Below are 18,725 nucleotides of genomic sequence, written 5' to 3'. Positions count from 1 at the left end.
GCAGGAAAGGAAGACAGGCAGGAAGGCGGGACAGCACAGGGGCTGCAGGCGTGGCGGTGGCAAAGAAAGCAGGGGAAGGCGAGCCCGGGCCTTGGGCAGGGGAAGCCGGATGAACCGTGAGGGCCAGACCAGCCCGCCAGCTTTGGCAGGAGACTCCAGGGAGGACAAGAGAGGGACCGGGCCGGAGGGATGGAGAGCAGGCACTCCAAGGTGCGGAGCAGGAAGTGCCAGAGCCTGCTGGGTCAGGCAGATGGGGGCGGGTTCCCTGCAGGAGCCACCACAGGGGCAATGAAGCACAGGGCGGAGCCTGTCCTGTGGGCCCAACCCGGCAGTTTTGAGGATGTGGGAGTCACATGCTGGAGTTACCGCCCGTGATTCTAACAGAGGAAAGCTGCTAATCGCCCAGGACACAGCCACCTGCAACTGTCAACTCAAACTGTGTTTCCAAAAGATGTCTTCCGTTCACTCAGAGGACGTTCACTGAGCTCCTTTTCCAAGAGCACCACAGGAGAGAGGCCAGGCAGGGTAGGAAGATGGGGTGCCAGGAGGCGAGTGCCTGAGAAAACCAGTCATCACAGGAGGCAGAAAGCGGGGAGCTGTCCAGCCAGGACGAGAGGGGGTTTGGGGGAGAACAGACACAGGTGTGTGTATGACTGGGCTGCTCTGTGTTCACCGGAAACTCTCACAGCATTGTTAACTGGCTATATCCATTATAAAACACACTAAAAAGAGAGGAGGCATCGGGGTCGTGGCGAGTGAAGCGGCAATGGCGCATCCGCCTGCGGGGGAGGGGCTCAGGACGCTCCAGGAAGACACAGTGTGGGCCCGGGCGGGTGAATGGGGCCAGGTGGGAAGGCCAGGCTGGACATCAAGGCAAGAGAACAACGGGCACGTCAAGGGGAAGGGAGTCAGAGGTGAGCGCATGGAGCCGAGAGCCGCAGGGCCCAGGCTGAGGGCCCCCCACCTCCGGGGTCTTCCCTCTCTGATTTGCTCCCCACGGCCAGACAGGTCTTAGAAAAGCCCAGTGGTCTCGGCTTCCTTTCACGTCGGGCCAGTTGTGGTGGCAACGCCCCTCTCGGGCTGGGAGAACCATGTGGAAAACAGCCGACAAAGGGCCAGGCAAGGCAGTCCCCAGGAGAGAAATCACGGCAGAGGACATTCAGGAACCAACACGGGAGAAGGAGCGAGACCTTTAAGAAGATGAATCAGAGACAAAGGCACAAAACCACCCCCGCTTTTCATCAAATGTGAAAAAGTCATGTGTCATGATGGAGTTAAAAATCCATCGACACAAAGCATACCGCAGAAAACAAACAGATCTGCAAACCAAAACAAGGAAAATCAGATTTTCTATTTCAGGCAAGCTTTTCTATAATTACTATTATTCATTTCGTATGCTGCTACGTTCCTGAATTTTTAATTATTTGAGTTATTTTTATCACCGAATCTCCTGGGCTCTCCAGGTATGTCACTGTGCCATCTGCAAAGCCAGAGAGCACTGCTTCTTTTCTGCCAGTTCTTGTGACTTTGCTTTCTTTCCTGTTTTACTGTGGTGCCTAAAATCTCTGAAACAATGTTAACCTGCCTGACTCCTAACCTCAGGGGAAGATCCTCCAGGCTCCCCTCTGAATAAGATCTCGCATTAAGGCTTTTATCATGTTGGGGGAGTAAAATCAATTCCTACCCTGACTGTTTTTATCAAGGATGGGGTTTTGGATGAGTTTATAAAAAGGTCTTGAGTGTTGCAAGAACCTAAACACCCCACACACAGCTGCCGGGTCACCCCTTTCAGCCAACCATGGGGGAGGGGAGGGCGGAAGGAGAATGGCCTCTCCTGGGCCAAGATCCCAGGACTTCCAAGTGGAGGACTCAGAAGGCAGAAGCCCAAAGCCTGGCCAGCGCTGCCACACAGAGGCCCTGAAAGTCAGCACCCAGAGAAGCAGGTGCTTCTTTCAGGCCGCTTTTCCTCGCAGCAAATAAGTGTCCTCCTCACCCTGCATTTCACTCCCCACATCTTTTCTATTCCCTTGACTGGTTATCAGAGGCCCTGCCCCTGCAGGTGATCTCCAGCCCTCCCCACTACATCTCATACCAGCTCGGCGCTGCCCAGGTCTGTACTGTGTGTGTTTTCTAGGTGGCGGGGTAGGAGCCAGTCCTCAAGCGAAGATTACCCAACGTGTGCAAACCAAAGAAAACAGGGCAGGAGAGGAGTTTCTCTAAGACATGTGTGCAGCACAGAATTACTGAAAAAAAGCAAAATTAGCATCCATCTCACTTCGCTATTTTCTCCTGTGATTGGCGTCCACTGAATTACATATAGTTTACGAAAGACTTTCATTCAAATGACTCAAACAGCATTCTTGGTGACGGCATTCCCTTTACAGGAAAATACAGTAAGATCACTGTGCTCAGTGTTTTCTGCACGTTCACTCCCGGTGAGTTACGAGGCATCAGAAGAGAAGACTAGTTTTGGTAAAATTAGGAGGCACGATTTTTAAATCACGAACACAAAATCCCTACTAAAATAGGCACTAAATATTATAAAGCCATTATAAACACTTCTTTAATGTGTATTTTAAAAAAATGACTGTTAAATGCAGCCACACAGGTTATATAAATGAGAATAAAATGCCTTATATTTCTAAAATATTCCAAAAATTCCCTTGCTGCCTGCATTTCATGGATGCCTCAAGCATGTGAAGAAAGATCAGACTGAAGAGTATAAACTTATTGCCAAAATCTGGATGAAATAAGCAAAAATTCTAGCACAGAGTTTCACAAACTTCAAGTAGAACAGAGCTCTATGAGGCTTCCCTGATGGTTCAGTGGTAAAGAATCTGCCTACAGTGCAGGAGACTAAAGAGATGTGGGTTCGATTCTTGGGTTGGGAAGATCCCCTGGACAAGGGAATGGCTACCCACTCCAGTAGTCTTGCCTGGAGAATCCCACAGACAGAGGAGCCTGGCGGGCTACAGTCCGTGGGGTTGCAAAAGAGTCAGACATGACTGAGCGACTGAGCATACTATACACTACGAGTCTCAAAGACAGTTCTCAGCAGTTCCAGAAGCCCGGCTGTTGGATAGAGGGGCTAGTGAAGAACAGAGAGCTGCTGAGGCCACAGCACCTCTCTAAGTAGAAAGATACCCTGATTGTCACAACATTCACGAGCCTAGAACGTACCCTTTGCTATGAACTACAGCTTCCCTTAGGTAGGACTAAGTTCATCAGATCTAAGGGCATTGTGACCAGCACTTAGTTCAAAGAGGAAAATTATCATGAAATTGGATAAAGAAATACACAAAAAGAGGATTAGTTAAAAAAAAACAACAACTTGAAAAACACATCTCAAATCAGGGCCCATTCCCTGATTGTGACAGGCCCAGGGCTTATCACCCCAAGCTTTCCAACCCAAGCCTGACCTGTATCTCTTGTTTCCAGAACAAGCTTCTGCAAAGCATCTCTCTGACTTTGTGCGAAACCCCAGAGCCTACACAAAGAGAAAGACTGAGCCCTGCTCTGGAGGCATCCCCTGGTAGAAGTTATCAGTGTAATCCTGCATGGAATGGCACTATTGGAATGGGGTTTTGAAGGATGAATAGGAGTTTTCACAGTAGAGAAGAAAGGAGAACTTGGCATTTCAGGCAATTGGAAATGAGTGCAAATGAATACCATGTGCAAGTGCCCATCACACCCAGGGGATGAGGAATTACTTGTATGCCAACAGGAGTAGTGCCCAGACTCCCACCACCCACACAACTTCTGCTAACTGCCATACTGCTTCCCGACTTTTCCCCTTTTGTTTCTTCTTTATATCATCCTTTTTTTCTTTTTTAAAGTTTACTTTAATGTCATTTGAGATGATTATCTCCATTAAACTATGGATTATGACATACCATTTATATTTTCCTTAAATCACAAAGAAAATAATCACACACAGTTAAAGTAGAAAGCATCCCTCTGTGAGGCTGGAGCTAAGTCCTCTTTTGTGCCAGCTGTGGTCCCCAAGCTGGGAGCTCCAAGGTCTGTGCTGTCTGAGGTGGAGTCTGATTAAAGGAAGAAACACATGCAAACACCAGAGGCAAGACCATGCTGAATTAACCCCTCTCTCTTGGTGGGTCACACTGTCATTCCCTGGTAACCTCACTGTTCCCCCAAAGGCCCTGCCCTGACCCACGGGCAGCCATTAGACGTCTCGTGGCTGTAAGCTCCCAGTGCTGCGTGTGACCCTCCATTAGGACAGTTACCCATCTGACTTTCATTTACCAGTTTTAAAAACAGGCGCTGACAGTATTTCGGTAATTTATTATGCAACTTCTTAAAAGCTGAAATTCATACTTCATTAAACACAAGAGCCTAAATTGGGTCAGATGCCAGCATGGTCTCCTGGGGGGATTAATGAGTGAGTGGGAAGGGACAGCAAGGGTCACTTGTCCTTACCTCCATGCACGAAGCCGTGCAGGGTGCAGTCGGAAGGCCCCACCAGGTGGATCAAGCTGGACTGGCTGTAGCTGACCGTGTTCGGCTCTGAAATCATGAAGGAGAGATGAGGTCACAAGACTGATCGGTTTCCACAGCTTAAGGGCCCTGCAGTGTGACACTGTCCTGACGTTCACATGGTCATTGCCACCACCCTGGGTGGGGTTTCTCTAAGGAACACTGGTCTCAAAACAAGCCAGTCCACGGGGGGAAGGCTTGAGGATTAACTAGCCACTTGGATAGTGGGTCGTGACGTCATTTCCTGGGGACACCAGTGTCCCTAGTGAGGCCCTGCCCTGCCCCACGGGCAGCCACTGCCCACCTCCACCTCTGGGCTATAAGCCCCCAGGATGGATGTGGCCATCTGTTAGGACACAGTCACCCATCCGACTTTCATGCCCCATTCCATAAACATTTTAGCAATTTATTACACAGCCTCTCGAAAGTTGTGACTTCACTAAACACAACAGTAGGCAGACACTCCGGACCAGACAGAGACACCGCAGGTATGAGACCCCAGACCCCATCCTGGACTGCAGCTGGACCTCGGTGGCGACCCGGCCCAAGATACGCAGTACCAGAAGGGATGCTGGCTTTTCCTCCTGCGTCCCCTATGCATCTTCCCGGAGCACCAAGCCACCACCCCCTCACCCATGTGGCACAGCTGCTGCTGCAAATCTCTAAGAGGCTGCACTTTAAAAAAAAAAAAAAATGAAATAAAGCCCGATCTCCAGAAAGTGACACCATCCCTCAAAACACTGACTCTTCTGACAGGTGTGAGTAATTCAACAAAGGGGCTTCTGGGCAGACCCCCTGCCATGCCTGCTTCCGCCTTCCCAGGCCCTTCTGGGAAGGATGGCTGACGCCCATCTGTTTCCTGCCCGGACAGCTGGTGCTCAGAGAGGGTGGCCCCTTCCTGCCCCAGCAAGACGGAGCTGCCGAGGACGCCAGCCTGCTGGGCCCCTGAGTGGCTGAGACACCCTGCAGGTGAAGAAAGGTCCTTCCTGTGTTTGGACGTAGACAGAAAAGCCTGTGCAGGAAGTAACGGTGTTCAGGACCCAGGTTGGGTCACCCAGCGTCGACAGTTGCCTCTGAGACTCTGCCCAGTGCTCCTTCACGTGGGATCCCAGGAGGTGTAGTTGTCTGTGGGGGTCTTGAAGCAGGAAGATCTGCGTTCCTGTGAGCAGGGGTTTTGAGGACTAACTTTCAAACTCAAGATATTTGCTATTTGTTCTCAAGCCTCCCAGCTTAGAGAGATTTAGACTCAAGTTTCAAGCTCGTATGTGAAGTACCATCTGCTCCGAGAGGGCCCTGCGGGAGGACTCGACCATCTTGATGTGCTCTTGGCTGGGAGGGCCCTCGGCTGTGGCAGAGGCCATGAAGGGGCTCCAGCTCAGGAGATGGGGAGGGCGCGGGGCTCTCACTGTTATCTGTGGTCAGCGTCTGTTTTGGGGGGTTCTGGCGACTGGCCTGCTCCCCTCTGCCTGCTCTCCAGCTCCCTGTGTGACCAGCAGAGGCAGAAGCCAGCTACCATGGGAGGTCCTGGCACCAGCCTCGGGTGGACCCTCCACCTGGGACATGTCTGAAGCCACAGCCTGTCGCAGTGTCGGGAGCCAGTGGAGAACGCCCTGCCGAGAGGCCAGGTCTGAGGATTCCATCCTCCCGCCCACTCACCTGGAGGTGGACCCCTCGGGAGCAGGGGCACAAGGACGCTGTCTAAAACCAGACAACAGACGGCACGCATAGCTCCACGGCTCAGGGAGGGGGCCCCAAGGCCCCAGCATCCCTGGGGACTGTGGTCAGTGCAGATGACCCCCGGGAGGAGATGCTTCCTCTCCCAGATGCCTCCCAGGCTCGGGGTTGTCCAGAACAGTCCATATCATCAGGGAACCACACTGGGTCTCAAGGAAACATCGCCAGACACACTACACTGGAGGAGAAGGCAGGCCCTGAGAAGGCGTCCAGGACGCTGCCCTGCCCAGTTCCTCATTTCATTCCAAGTGGAGAAGAGCACCCAAAACCCTCCTTCTCCTCAGGAGGAGATCATGGCCCCTGCTGGTCAGGTGCACCCATGGCCACACCTACTGCGGCCTGGGGCTTCAGAGGCCCGCCCTGGCCTGGGGAGACTGGACGGAGGGTACAGCCCGAGGGCCAGAGAGGATACCAGCTAAGTCCCTCTGCCGCCACAGCCATCAGAGAAACACTCCAGGGCAGCACTAGCAGCCCACGACACCCCCGATCTTCAAGGACTGTCTCCCTTGGGCCTCTCTCTGCAAAGAACAAAAAGGCACCGAGAGCCACGCAGTTCCCTGCGGCGCTTTCTCTGCTTTGTGTCCTGCTCATAAAAAACATCAAAGTAGCTATTTTACAGCATGAATGGAAATGAAAAGCCTCAAATTTGGCCCACTCTCAGGAACTGCTCTGACCAGTTAAGAGGTCTGCGGGTGGACAATGACAAAAGATTTTTTTTTTTTAATTTCAAACAATGGAAATAACACACAAAAACCTTTGTCATGTCAACTATCTACTTATTCAAATGTCAAGCCATTTGAAATAACTATAACCACCGAGCCAAACAGATGCCCTCCCCCTGTGTTCTGTAGTAATGTTTAAAATATCAATTAAGCCATGTCTACTAATTCAGTGTTCTTGGAACCTGCGTTAATGTGCTTTTAACAAGTGAAAACACCAATCTTCTGACGGGGAAAGGAAAATGCAGCCACACCCTCAGTGCTCCTTCCCTGGGTGATGAGTTGTAACTCTGGGGGTTCAGAGGGCTTCAGAGGCTGGGACTGTGCCAGGGGGGTCCGCAGACACCTCCTGTCCCTGGTCATCCTCAGTGGCCCTTCCCCTGTTCTTTACACCCTGTCTCTTAGGGGAACAGAGAGAAATGTGAGATGGGTCTTCAAAGCTCGAGGGCAAGGCACAGACATACAGGGGTCATCTGTGATTGTGACGAGTGCTGCCCAAACAAACAGACGTGGGGCTGGACAGGATGGTGGTCACTGTCCTTGAGGGTGGCATGTACACATGGGACCAGGAGTGAGAACTGGGCAGGCTTGTCTCCTCGCCTGCTTCCTGGCTGGACCACACTTCCCAGCCCCCACAGGAGAGTGAGCAGAAGTGTCCCGACCCAGGTCCAACCCATCGAGCCCATGACAGAGAGCCTCCCTGCTCCTTCCCCTCCCGAGGTGCCAGGAGCTACCGGACATAGAGGCGGAGCTATGAGGCCAAGGTCCCCACCTCCTGGAGGAGAGTCTCCGGATTAGGACTTTACAGGGAATAAACCTCTAGCATTAGGCACTAGGATTTTAGAATGGAAGCAACTACCACAACCTTGACTAATGCGCCCCATCTTTGAACCTGCAATTTCAGAATGATGTCTGGAAACTGAGTGAGGTCCCCAGGGCAGCCAGAGATAAGCACAGACCCCCTCCTTCATGCCCATAGCAGGAACCTGAGGTGCAGACAGGCTAAGTCCCCATGGAGCAGAGCTGGGGTGCAAGCCCAGAGGTTCCTTCTCCTGCTCCCTCCTCCTCCCCAGGACAAGTGCTGCTGGGAGCTGGGGTGACAGGGCCTGGCCAGACCGCAGGGAGAAGGCTCTCCCATCCAGGGCCAGCCCCCAGCGGGCAGGCACCAAGCACTCTTGTGGGTGGCTCAGAGTGGACTGGCCAGCAGGGGCGGTCAGGTACTGGCTGACCTCAGGGAGGCAGGGTCCAGGCCCAGCCCAAGAACGAGCGGATGGTCTGACTCATCAAAACCCCAGATGTTGGACTTCTCTGGTGGTCCAGTGGATAAGAATCCACCTGCCAATGCAGGGGACATGGGTTCGATCCCTGGTCTGGGAAGATTCCACATGCCACGGAACAACTAAGCCCAAGAGCCACAACTACTGAGCCTGCGTGTGGCAACTACTGAGCCTAAGCACCCTAGACGTGCTCCACTAGAGAAGCCATGCAGAGAGACGCCCGAGCACTGCAAGGAAGAGGAGCCCCTGCTCACCTCAACTAGAGAAAGCCCGGGCACAGCAACAAAGACCCAGCACAACCAAAACATAAACAAATAAAAAGAGACCCCGGCTGTCCTAGCAGTGGGGACACTGGGGACGGTGGGGATCAGACTACAAGGTGAACACTGCTTCAAACCCAAAGGCCAGGGAAGAGGCAGAGCTAATTCTATCATAAACCTGACAGCCCCCAGAATGGTCGGTGGGTCACAGGACCAGACAGTCCCTACACAGTTAAGGCTGGACAACTAATGGTCATGAACTTGAAGAGTTCAAGGTAACTGTATTTTGTCTTGTCAGATGGAGGAAACACAGTAAGAAAAACTGGGCTTCTAAAAAACTCCCAGACTCTCTGAAAAGACACCTGAAAGATGAACTTGGCCCCTCACAGGGGTTGCTAGGCAACAGCCACAGAGATGAAATCTGATTCTGACTGCAAAAGTAACGGAGAGCTGCAGAACCAGGGGGACTTGCGGGTGGTGGGGTGGCAAGTCCAGGGTCGATCCTGTCTCCCCAAGGGGGTCCTCCCACAGGGAGGGGCACAAGTGTTAGGAGACCCCAGTGCCAAGTGCACATGGTAATGCTTAAAAACCCTGCAGAGAATGGATATGCGACATCCGTAAGAAGTGGTTAAAAGTCAGTCCCTATTGCCTAGAAAGATGCATTTTATTAGGGCCAGAAAAGGTGAAACTAAAGCTTATAAAAATCTATCACAAAAGCTTGAGATTCAGAATGCCTTCTTACAGTAATATCACTTGAAAGTAAGAGATCCTAAAAAATACTATGTATCAGATTCACAATCAGAGGATGGCAAACAGAAAATAATCTCATGAGTGAAGGAGTTTAAACTGATTGAAAACCCTGAGTAATTTTAGTTTCCCAGTCAGTCAAAGGAGTAAGCCAGGATTAACCCCATGGCCCTCAAAGCCCAAGACTGCCTTCAGCCCCAGCTTCTGTCCCAGCACTGGCCAGCAATCACCCCAGGAGGGGTGGATTCAGCCCTCAGAAGCCAGCCAGCAACTCTTCCCAGCCCCTCTCTTTGCTGCTTTCGGGCTGACACTGCTGCTCCCCTTCAGTCTCTGACAAGGACACTGGTCACTGGATTTGGGCATCTCAAGACCCTTAACTTGATTCCATCTGCAGAGGCCCCCCTCCGCGAATCAGGTTGTGGTCACAGGGCCCAGGGACTTGTAATCTGTGTCCTGGGGGGAGGAAGTTGCCATTCAACCTGCTCCAGGCTCTCTCCCAGGAACTCCCCCAACACCAAGTCTGTGTCTTTCTTTAGACATCGCAACTCCCCCGTGTCCCTCTGTGCCTTTCCTGACCTGCCTGCTCACCCGCCCTCCTGAAAGCAGAGCCTGGGACTGAGGTCGCTGACCGCCTGTGGCACACGCCCAGGGCCTGGACACACTGAAGTCATCACAAGAGCCTCAGTCTCTCCAGCCCCGGCCCTGGAGCTCACCGTGCTCATTAGCGGGAGAGGGGCAGAGCCCAGGGCTCATGGAGCAGCGGCATGGAGTGGAGAAGGGGTGACCCGGGGCCAGTCCTCAGACAGCCCACAAGGGCCGGATCAGGAGCCACACCACCCGCACGCAGGGCCCATGAGGTGTTGCTCTGGGATCCAGCATGGAACACGGACACTCACCCTGGGAGCCCAGCCAACACGGAGAGGAGAGGACACACAGCCCGCACTCCTCACAGGAAGATGTGGTCAGGTGTGCGCAGAGGAGGGTGACGTGCGACACCAGGCTGAAGCCCCAAGGCCCAGCCCTGAATCTGTTCCATCAGGGACTCGTGGGACAGCCTCCCTTACCTATCAGGACTGTGGACAGAGGTTTTGTTACGGCCGCAGCCCTCCAGGCACTAGGAGGAAGACTGGAGGAAGCAGCCGTGAGGAGCCAGGCGTGGCAGAGCTCTCTGCGCCCCAAACTGTCCGAGTGCTCAGAGTCTGTACTGAACCCATGTCTGGGCAGTGGGCCCGGGAAGGACAATGTGGGACATGCTGCTGCCATTCTGTGTTTTTTTTGGCTGTGTTGGGTCTTCGTTGCTTTCTGTGTCTGCTTTTCCCCAGCTGTGGTATGCACGCTTCTCGGGACCGTGGCTTCTCTTGTTGTGGAGCACAGGCTGTCGGTGTATGGGCTCACTACTTGCTGTGCACAGACTCTAGGGTGCTCAGGGGGTTTCAGGAGTTGTGATTCCTGGGCTTTAGAGCACAGGCTCAATAGTTATGGCTCACAGGCTTTTAGCTGCTCCGCGGTATATGGGATCTTCCCGGACCAGGGATCGAACCTGTGTCCCCTACATTGGCAGCCGGATTCCTATTCACTGCGTCACCAAGGAAGTCAGCCATTCTGTCTCTTTATGAGCTGGAAATCCCATCAAAAACCCACTCCAGGTAAACTAGAGGGACAAACTCTTCGTGGCCAGGTGTGCATCCCTCTGCCCAGGTAGTGGGGCCCCTCCCCTCCGGGGGCCTCCCGGTCAGCGCTCCATGGCAGCAGACACACCGAGGCCTTTAGGCTTGTCCCCCAGCCCTATGGTCAGCTGCACCACATGGACAGGGCTTGCAAGCTGCAGGGTCAAAGGGACGGTGCCCCACAAGACAGCACCTGGGGACGCACTGGCCCCAGCAAGACAACACTCACGAGCAGGCCTCACCGCCTCGGCCCCCAGACCGCAGCCCGGCTCCTACCTGGGTTCAGGACGGGCTGGACGATGTCCCCATTGCGCCACTTGGTCTCCATGCGCTCCAGCTTCTGGGCCTCGTAGCGCTTGCGGCCCTCCTCCTCCTGCTCCTGCCGGGAGTACTGCGGGGCGGGGCGGGGTGGGAGAACGGGAGAGGGTCAGGCCTGGCCCCCAGGTCGCCTCCTCGCGTGTGCCCCGCCTTCCTGCAACTGGAACTATATCTTTCTCTGACAATACACGCTCGATATAAATAATAAAGACACAGAGGAGGGGGAAATACCACGGAGACCTCCCTGGACAAGAGAGACTGGGTCAGACATTTGAGTGACGTCCTCCCTGGAACTGCTTTTCTGCCCATGTGTATAAAAGGTTCTGCCGTGCTGTATGTGAAGCTCAAAAGTCACAGCCTTCCCTCCTCTCATGTATCATCCTGCCATAATTTATGTGATGGATCCATAATATCTGGACACTTAGTCTGCTCCCCGTTTTTCACCATTAAAACATCACACTGACGATCTCAGCCACTTTCCATGTTATATTTAGCTGCCCCAGTCCTTCCTAGACACAGAACGAGAGAGTCGGAGAGCCCCAGAAAGGCTGCCCTCGAGACCAGGAGAGGAGAGGGCAGGTCCCCGTGTGCCCCAGACGCTGGGCAGCCTCACTCCACTGACTCCCAGCCACTCGAGCAGGCTGCTGGTGTATAAGGAACACCCACCAAAGCTCTCCTGATGGGTCATGGGTATTCTGATCCAAGAAGGTAAATATAAACATGAAAATAAAAGTGGCAAAATGGAGAATGTTGGGTCCTCTGGTGCCCACTGCCCTAGGGCCCGGTGCAGGCAATACCCTCTGTCCCGGGATCCACTGGGGAGGTCTGGGGTCCTCAGGGCCTCCCTGCTGACCCCTGCCTGGCCACTCTCCTGACGGGCTCTGACCTCTGCCCTTCCATCCATTCCACTTGCATCTCCCGCTCAGCCCGTGGAGAGGCAGTTGGGCTTGGGGCCCTGCGTGCTCCTCTCTGACCCTGCAATTTCAGATCTGCTTTCAAAAGCTGGTTTTCAATATCTTGCTTTTCTTGCAAGTGGCTCAGCTGCAAAACCACTGACGTCTGAACACATTCAATGGCTTCATTACCATCATCTTGGGCTTGAGAGTCCGTCTCTGAAGGAGGCTTTGAAGGGAGCGGGGTGGTATGTCCAAAAGAAACAAAGTATGGTGGGTGTTGAGGGCACCAGGGAACCCCGAGCCTCTCCCTCCGTAAACAGACAATCCCTCATGTCCCACCACAGAGCAAGGCCTCCAAGAGCAGAGACTGTGCTGTGCCTTTCTAGGGAAGCTGAAGGACAACTTACGTGTCCTCAAGGAATGCCTTTAAAGAGATTTTTTTTAAACAAAGAGCCAACCTCCCCAGTCTAATAAATCCTCGTGTCCAGCAGGGTAATGAGACTTCTGCACTCATGTGGGGGCTGACAGGGGCCCCGGCTCTGACACCAGCCATGAGGACCAAGAAAACGTAGCCTCTTCACAAATAAGCGCCTCCTGCTGACTTAAAATCTGGGGACAACATCATGACAGCATGCTCTCGATGGGCTGACACCCAACTCATCCCCAAGGGCTCACCAGACTCCGCTCACTTGAAGCAGAAGACTGCCCAGACATCCAAGGCAACAGTCTGAGTGAGCTTTTGACTTAAGCTCACACTGACACACCAATAAAAACCAGAGTCCACTCCCCAGTGCTCCCCCAGCCTCTCAGGGGCCACAGCTGTCTCCAAGACATCAGAGGTCTCTTGATTCATCACAGGGTCACCGAGGTCCCTGGTCCCTGGGGGACGAGGTGGAGCATAGTGACTAAGTCCTCGCTGAGTGACACCACAGGGGACAGCTGGGCTTCCCCAGGAAGAGGCACTCATGTGGTCGATCCACACACACACGTATGTGTGACAGCAGTGTATGTGCACGTGTGCAATGTATGCTCTGTGAGATATCTACGTATATGTATGTGTGGGATGTATGTATGATCAACATAACATACCTGCATGTGTGAGACATGTAAGAGACACACACAGAGGCAGAATGACGTATGTGCTCAGTAAATAACCACTATCAGTGCGGGGTCAGCCAGAGGAGGCTAGCAGGACCTAGGAAGCCTGATGGTCAAGCTCCCAGCACCTGAGCATCTGTGCTCCTGGGAGTCAGAGCTGGGCTTTCCAGGACTCAGATGGGCTGTGCCCCAGAAAACAGCAGACCTATATGTGGAGTCAAGCGAAGGAGTGTACGTGGGCCTAGCACGTGTTAGGGGGGGAAGAAAACGCAAATAAATATTAGCAATGGCTGCAGCTGTAAGCCACACAGCTTCTCCCATCTGGAGCTCTCTCTGCACCCAGTGGAACGCTTCCAACACCCCCTGCAACATGGGCAGAGTTGATATTTATGTCTCATCAAACACGGCTAAACAAAGGGAATGGGAAAGCGACCAGGGGGCCCCACCAGGATGTGGGAGGGAGAGTGGGGGACTAGAGGGGTGACGTGCAGAGCTGCCCTGTCCCCATGGGGAGGGGGACAGGAGCCAGCAGAACCCGATGCTGCCTGCCCCTCCCCTGCTGGCTAAAAACCCACCAGCTCTCAGCACCCGGGCCCACCCCACTCCGTCTCTAGGAGCCAGAAGGAAGCAAAAGCTGATGTGCCTGGCCCAGGAATCCTCCTTCAGCAGCAACCCCTGAAGACATATCACGTGGCTACTGAAGCCAGAGATAAGGCCTGCTGGAGACTTCTAAAACTGTGTAGCATCTGAAAATTAAATCTAAAAGTTAAATAATTGTGTTTGAGTGTTTATATGAGATGTGGCTAATTTAACATCAAGTGCTTAGTGGGAAAGATGAAAGCCAGGATAAGCACACTTGTATTTTCTAAAAAGATAGTCACTGAGCCTCAGACTCACACCTGCTTCTTGGGTCTTAAAACCCCTCAGTCAGTGCTGCTTGAAAATGACAAACTGGTCAGCAACAGAGAGAGCAGCTCCAGGAAGAATGCGGTGGGAAGCGGGTGGGGGGTAGGTGGTACGGGCACGGAGGGAGAGAGATGGAGAGAGAGGCGGGCTGGACTGAAGGCCAGTGTTCTGGTTCAACAGCAGCCTGTCAGAATTCCTGTCCACCTGGGACTTAGCATGTGACATTTCTGGGAACTAGGGTCTGTGCAGGAATAATCAGTTAAGACACGTGCACTCGTGTGTGCGCATGCGCGCACACACACACACACATACGGAAAGGCAGCCAGGTGACCGCATAGGCAGAGGCTGGAGGGATGCGATCACAGGTCAAGGAATGTCTGGAATGCCTGGAACTAGATGACATGGGAAGGATCACCCCTGGCTTAAAGCCTCCGGCAGGAGGGCAGCCCAGCCGGCACTGTGATTCTGCACTTCTGGCCTCAGAGCTGGGAGAATGAACTGTGGTTTGAGCCCCCAGGCTGTGTCACAGGGGCTCCTGGGAAACTCAAACAGATGGGACATGAGGGAATCTGGCCCCAAGCACCTGCCCTCTCCTCGTGTGTGGAAGGACAGGCGGCCCGGAGCTGCGGACACCACCACCCTGCCCTCACAGTACCAAACCCAGAACCACCAACCGGATGCAGACCAAGGTCTGAGCACCCTTCCCGGTCCATGTGGAGAGGACACCTGTCACCAGGAATGCTGTTTAAAAGTCTAGACTTAAGGGCAGCTGGAGCCCAGAAGCTGAGTGGCCCTCCCCCGACTCCCCAGGGCCTTGACTGCCTCCACAGGGGCAGGCAGCGTGCTGGTCAGACATGAGCTACGGGCTGGGAGCACCCCCCAGGTGACAGGGAGCAAGCCCCAACTGCCCTAGGCCTGTGGGCGGTGGGGGGACACGACAGAGTGGAAGGGGCCTGTGGTGGGGGAGCAAGGAGGAGGAGACTAGGGAGTGCTCCTCCATGAGTGCGATACAGTCCCTAACTGCCTGGGTCCCCACTTTACTGTTTCTTAGAAGTTTCTTCTCTGGACATCTCGGCCACAGAAAAACGCTCCCTGCAGGGGCAGACACGGCCAAGCCAGGCCCAGGCCTCTCTGAGAACAGCTCGTCCTTGCAGGGGTGAGAGCAGAGCGCCTGGCCCCCAGGGAGAGCGGCTCACAGATGTCCTCGGAACATCCAGGGATGGGGGGACCGCAGGAGAAGGGGTGGGGCGCTGTGAGGGGAGGAGTTAAACCCCTCTATCAGCCTAATCTCCCCCTCGGAATGCCTGCCCCCCGAGCCTGCCTGCAGTGGGGCACCTGGGCATGAACATGACGAAGTCTCTTCATGTACAGACGTGACTGTCCAGAGAAAAACCCAAACGAGAGAAACCAAGGAAGGAAGTGGACGTGGCAGGAGAGAGAGCGGGGCTGAAACAGAGCTGTCTCAGCCTGTCTCCCCAGGACTGTGGTCTCCCCTAAACTGGTCACCTGCACAGTCCTGTTGCCCATCTTGCCTCTGACCAGGGCCCTCCAAGAGGGGTCTGGTATCTGCAGGGCCCAGGCCAGCCGCTCTGGCCTTCTCTGCATGAAGGGACATCCCTCCCCCATGCCTCCCACTCTCCTAAGACTTGGCTCCCCCACCCCCTGCCTGGGAAAAGTGGGCAGGGTCTCCTTACCACAACCGGAGGCACCTCCAGGACCTTGTCCACATTCTTCAGCGACAGGGGCACGTACCACAGGGTGGCCTTATTGGTCAGCTTTTTGGTACCTTCAAAGAAGAAAGACATGTGAGGGATAGCCTGGGAGCCGGCAGGGCAGCAGGCAGGGCCAGCGCCACCTCTGGCCCCTACCCCCAGGCCTCCTTCAGCCTCGAGGTACAGGTGTGGGCACAGACTAGGGGGAAGTGTGGACCTCAGCTAAGGAGCCCCTGCCCCAGCATGCTGCCCTACACTGAGGCTGCTGGGAAGACTTCAGATCTTCTGGTCTAAGCTGGGGGGGGGGCCTGCCGGCTTTCTAGGGCTTTCTAACTCAGAAGGCCCACATCTGGAGGGCGCCGACTCCAGGCAGGCCCCCAAGGAGCCTCCAGAGGGAGGGGGAGGTGAGGGCTGGGGTGGGGGAGGCGGGCAGACTGGCCTCGGCCTCCCCCCGGGGAAAAGCAGGACAAAGCCAGGCTGGGCCCCATCTCCACCGAGAGATCCCGGCTGACGGATCTCATGGGAGAAGGCCCTGCTGAGGAACTGGACATCACGACACCCAGAACAGGATCATTCTCTGAGGGACCCATCCACTGGCCTAAAGGTCCCCGAGAAGAGCTCTGGGTGGGCAGGAGGCAGCTCGTGGACGTGAGGCTGAGGGTCGTGGAGGCGGGGCCGTGGGACACAGCCAGAGTACCGCCCGCCCCCCTCCAGGCCCCCCTTCCCGGTGGGGGGGGGGGGACCACACCAGGCACAGTTGGCAGGACTCAGCCTCACTCCAGATGCTCCCAAGTGGGGGCTGACAGCGCGCTGTGGGCTGCTGGCTTCGGCTCTGGGGTGAACGGTAAGAACAGAACCCTCTCTGGGCACCGAGCCTGGCCTCAGGGCAGAGTGGGGCGCCCAGGGCGGAGGCCTGTCTGGGCTGAACATCACAGGCCAAGAGAGCCCAGGGATCCCTGGGTCCACACCCCTCACTTGTGCAGGAGGAGACTGAGGCCCAGAGAAGTCAACGGGCTTGCCTAGGTTCATACAGAAGCTCGAAGCCTCCCAGACCCCATAATTTCAGGAAAGTATTAATGTTTGCGAGGATGCCTGTTAAAAGTTGCCTCTTTGACGTGCAAGATTCCATGCAGCAGAGAACAGAACTTCAGGACAGAGAGTACATAGAGCAGAGGAAGCAGCCTGGGGGCCTGGCCCTAAATGCTTCCTACAGTTCCTCTGACCTGCCCCCCAAGGCAATCCTGGGGCTTCTGTTTTCTCCCTTAAACTAGATCAAAGGTCCAGGCCAAGCTCCAGCAGGTCGGTAACAGAGAGGGCAAGGCCCACCAGGACGTTTCCACAGCACCATCAGGACCACAGGCAAACAACATGGAAAAATATCTTCACTGCTCTATGATGGAGAGTGATTCTGACAACCTGCTCTGGGGAGTAAAGATTTCCTGTCCGACTCAGCTAGAGTCGGCCTGATGGCCTGTTTCCATGGAAACTCCGAGTGGCCCTCCTCCAAACCCAAACGAACACCATGGAGCAAATGAGGCAAAACACTCGAACTGTGCTTTCTCTATCATTCAATAAAACCACCAAAAGACAACGACAGCACTGAAAACATCTATCCTGAAATTCTGAGGCTCCCAGCCATTTTCTGGAGCGCTTCGCGGCAATCACATCCCAGTGAGCTTAATATTTTGACAGTTGCCAGAGATGAATGAGCAAAGGTTTGCTGGTTGTCTGCCTGGGCGCGTGCTCGCCCGGCTGCCTCTTGAAGGCGGCGCAGCCCCGAGTGAGGGGGACACACAGAACCGGGGCCCTGCCGCCAGGGGTTGTGAAATACGGAGACGGCATGTGAGCAGCCTCCTGGCTCAGGCTCGTCGCCTGTTTGTCCACCCAGCCTGGTCTCCCCACCTGGCCATGTTCAAAGCCCCTCCGGGCAGCCCTGTTCTGAACCAGGCAGCCACACAGCCTGCCCTCACATCCCAGTGGACACGCAGGCAGAGACACATCAAGGCAAGAAGACCTTGAGACACGGGGTCCCAGGATAAGAGAGACTCATACAGGCCCAAACATAGAAAGATGGAGAGAGGATGCCACAGATGCAGAAGTGGTGCCAAGACCCAGAGGGGTACCAGATGTGAGATCAAGGGGGGAGGGGGGCACCCAGACCTGCAGCAGGGGCTCGTGGGCAAGGTGGACAAGGCGACCAAGCCGTGGAGAGAAGACGCAGCCCCAGGGCTCCAAGCATCCACATCCACCCCATGATCCAGCCTCAGGTTTCTCCCTTGGCCTCAGCCCTCCCCCGTGTCCAAAGGTTGGGCAGTGCTGGCCGGTCCCTCCTCTGCTGGGCCTCTGTCCCCCTCACATGCCCACAGCCTGCCCGCTGTCCCGGGAGGCCGTGCTCCTCACAGCCGCTGCTATCCTTGGGGCAGCTTAGACTCTATGCACCCGCCCTTCAGGGCCAGGGCAGCTGGGGACTGTGTGTGTGTGTGTGTTGTGGGAGGGAGGGTGGAGAGCATCCTGACCACGAAGCAGAGGGTTTCATGTCGCTATCACGGGCACTGGGTGAGCACTGCCCACTCCTGCCCAGAGAGGGAGGGTCCTGCAAAGAAAGAAGAAAGCGGGCAGGAGCATGTCCTTCTAGACAGCGCTCCCTGCTGGCTTTCTCTCAGCACAGGAGCAACTCATCCACTCCTTCCTTCCTTCCTTCCTTCATTCATCAGTGACTGAGTCCCTGTCCATCATGAGCCAACGGAAGCTGCAGGGGCAGGGGACATGCCCACTCCCCTCAGACATAGTCAGTCCAGCACCAGTCCCCTCAGCCTCCTTCTGCAGACACCCGGGCTGGTCGCCAGGCAGTCGGCAGCATCACTCTGACTGTGACAACCAAGTCTGTCCCCTTGAGA

The 18,725-nt window shown here is 54.9% G+C and overlaps 1 protein-coding gene across 5 annotated transcripts in view; it reads right to left on the bottom strand.

Moving 5' to 3' along the window:
- ACOT7 (acyl-CoA thioesterase 7) overlaps positions 1-18,725 on the bottom strand; it is a 97,987-nt gene that overhangs the window by 29,764 nt on the left and 49,498 nt on the right. For all 5 annotated transcript variants that reach the window (XM_043923615.1, XM_043923609.1, XM_043923612.1 and 2 more), the window contains exons 4-6: positions 15,811-15,902; positions 11,175-11,289; positions 4,438-4,524 (exon numbers count right to left, since the gene is read on the bottom strand). In XM_043923615.1, the coding sequence (XP_043779550.1) occupies positions 4,438-4,524; positions 11,175-11,289; positions 15,811-15,902 (294 nt within the window). The remainder of the gene's footprint in view (positions 1-4,437; positions 4,525-11,174; positions 11,290-15,810; positions 15,903-18,725) is intronic.

The sequence above is a fragment of the Cervus elaphus genome, chromosome 14 (genome assembly GCF_910594005.1).
Source record: "Cervus elaphus chromosome 14, mCerEla1.1, whole genome shotgun sequence".
Lineage (NCBI taxonomy): Eukaryota > Metazoa > Chordata > Mammalia > Artiodactyla > Cervidae > Cervus > Cervus elaphus.
The sequence above is the reverse complement of the archived record's forward strand: the minus strand, read 5'-3'. Positions and strand labels throughout refer to the sequence as shown.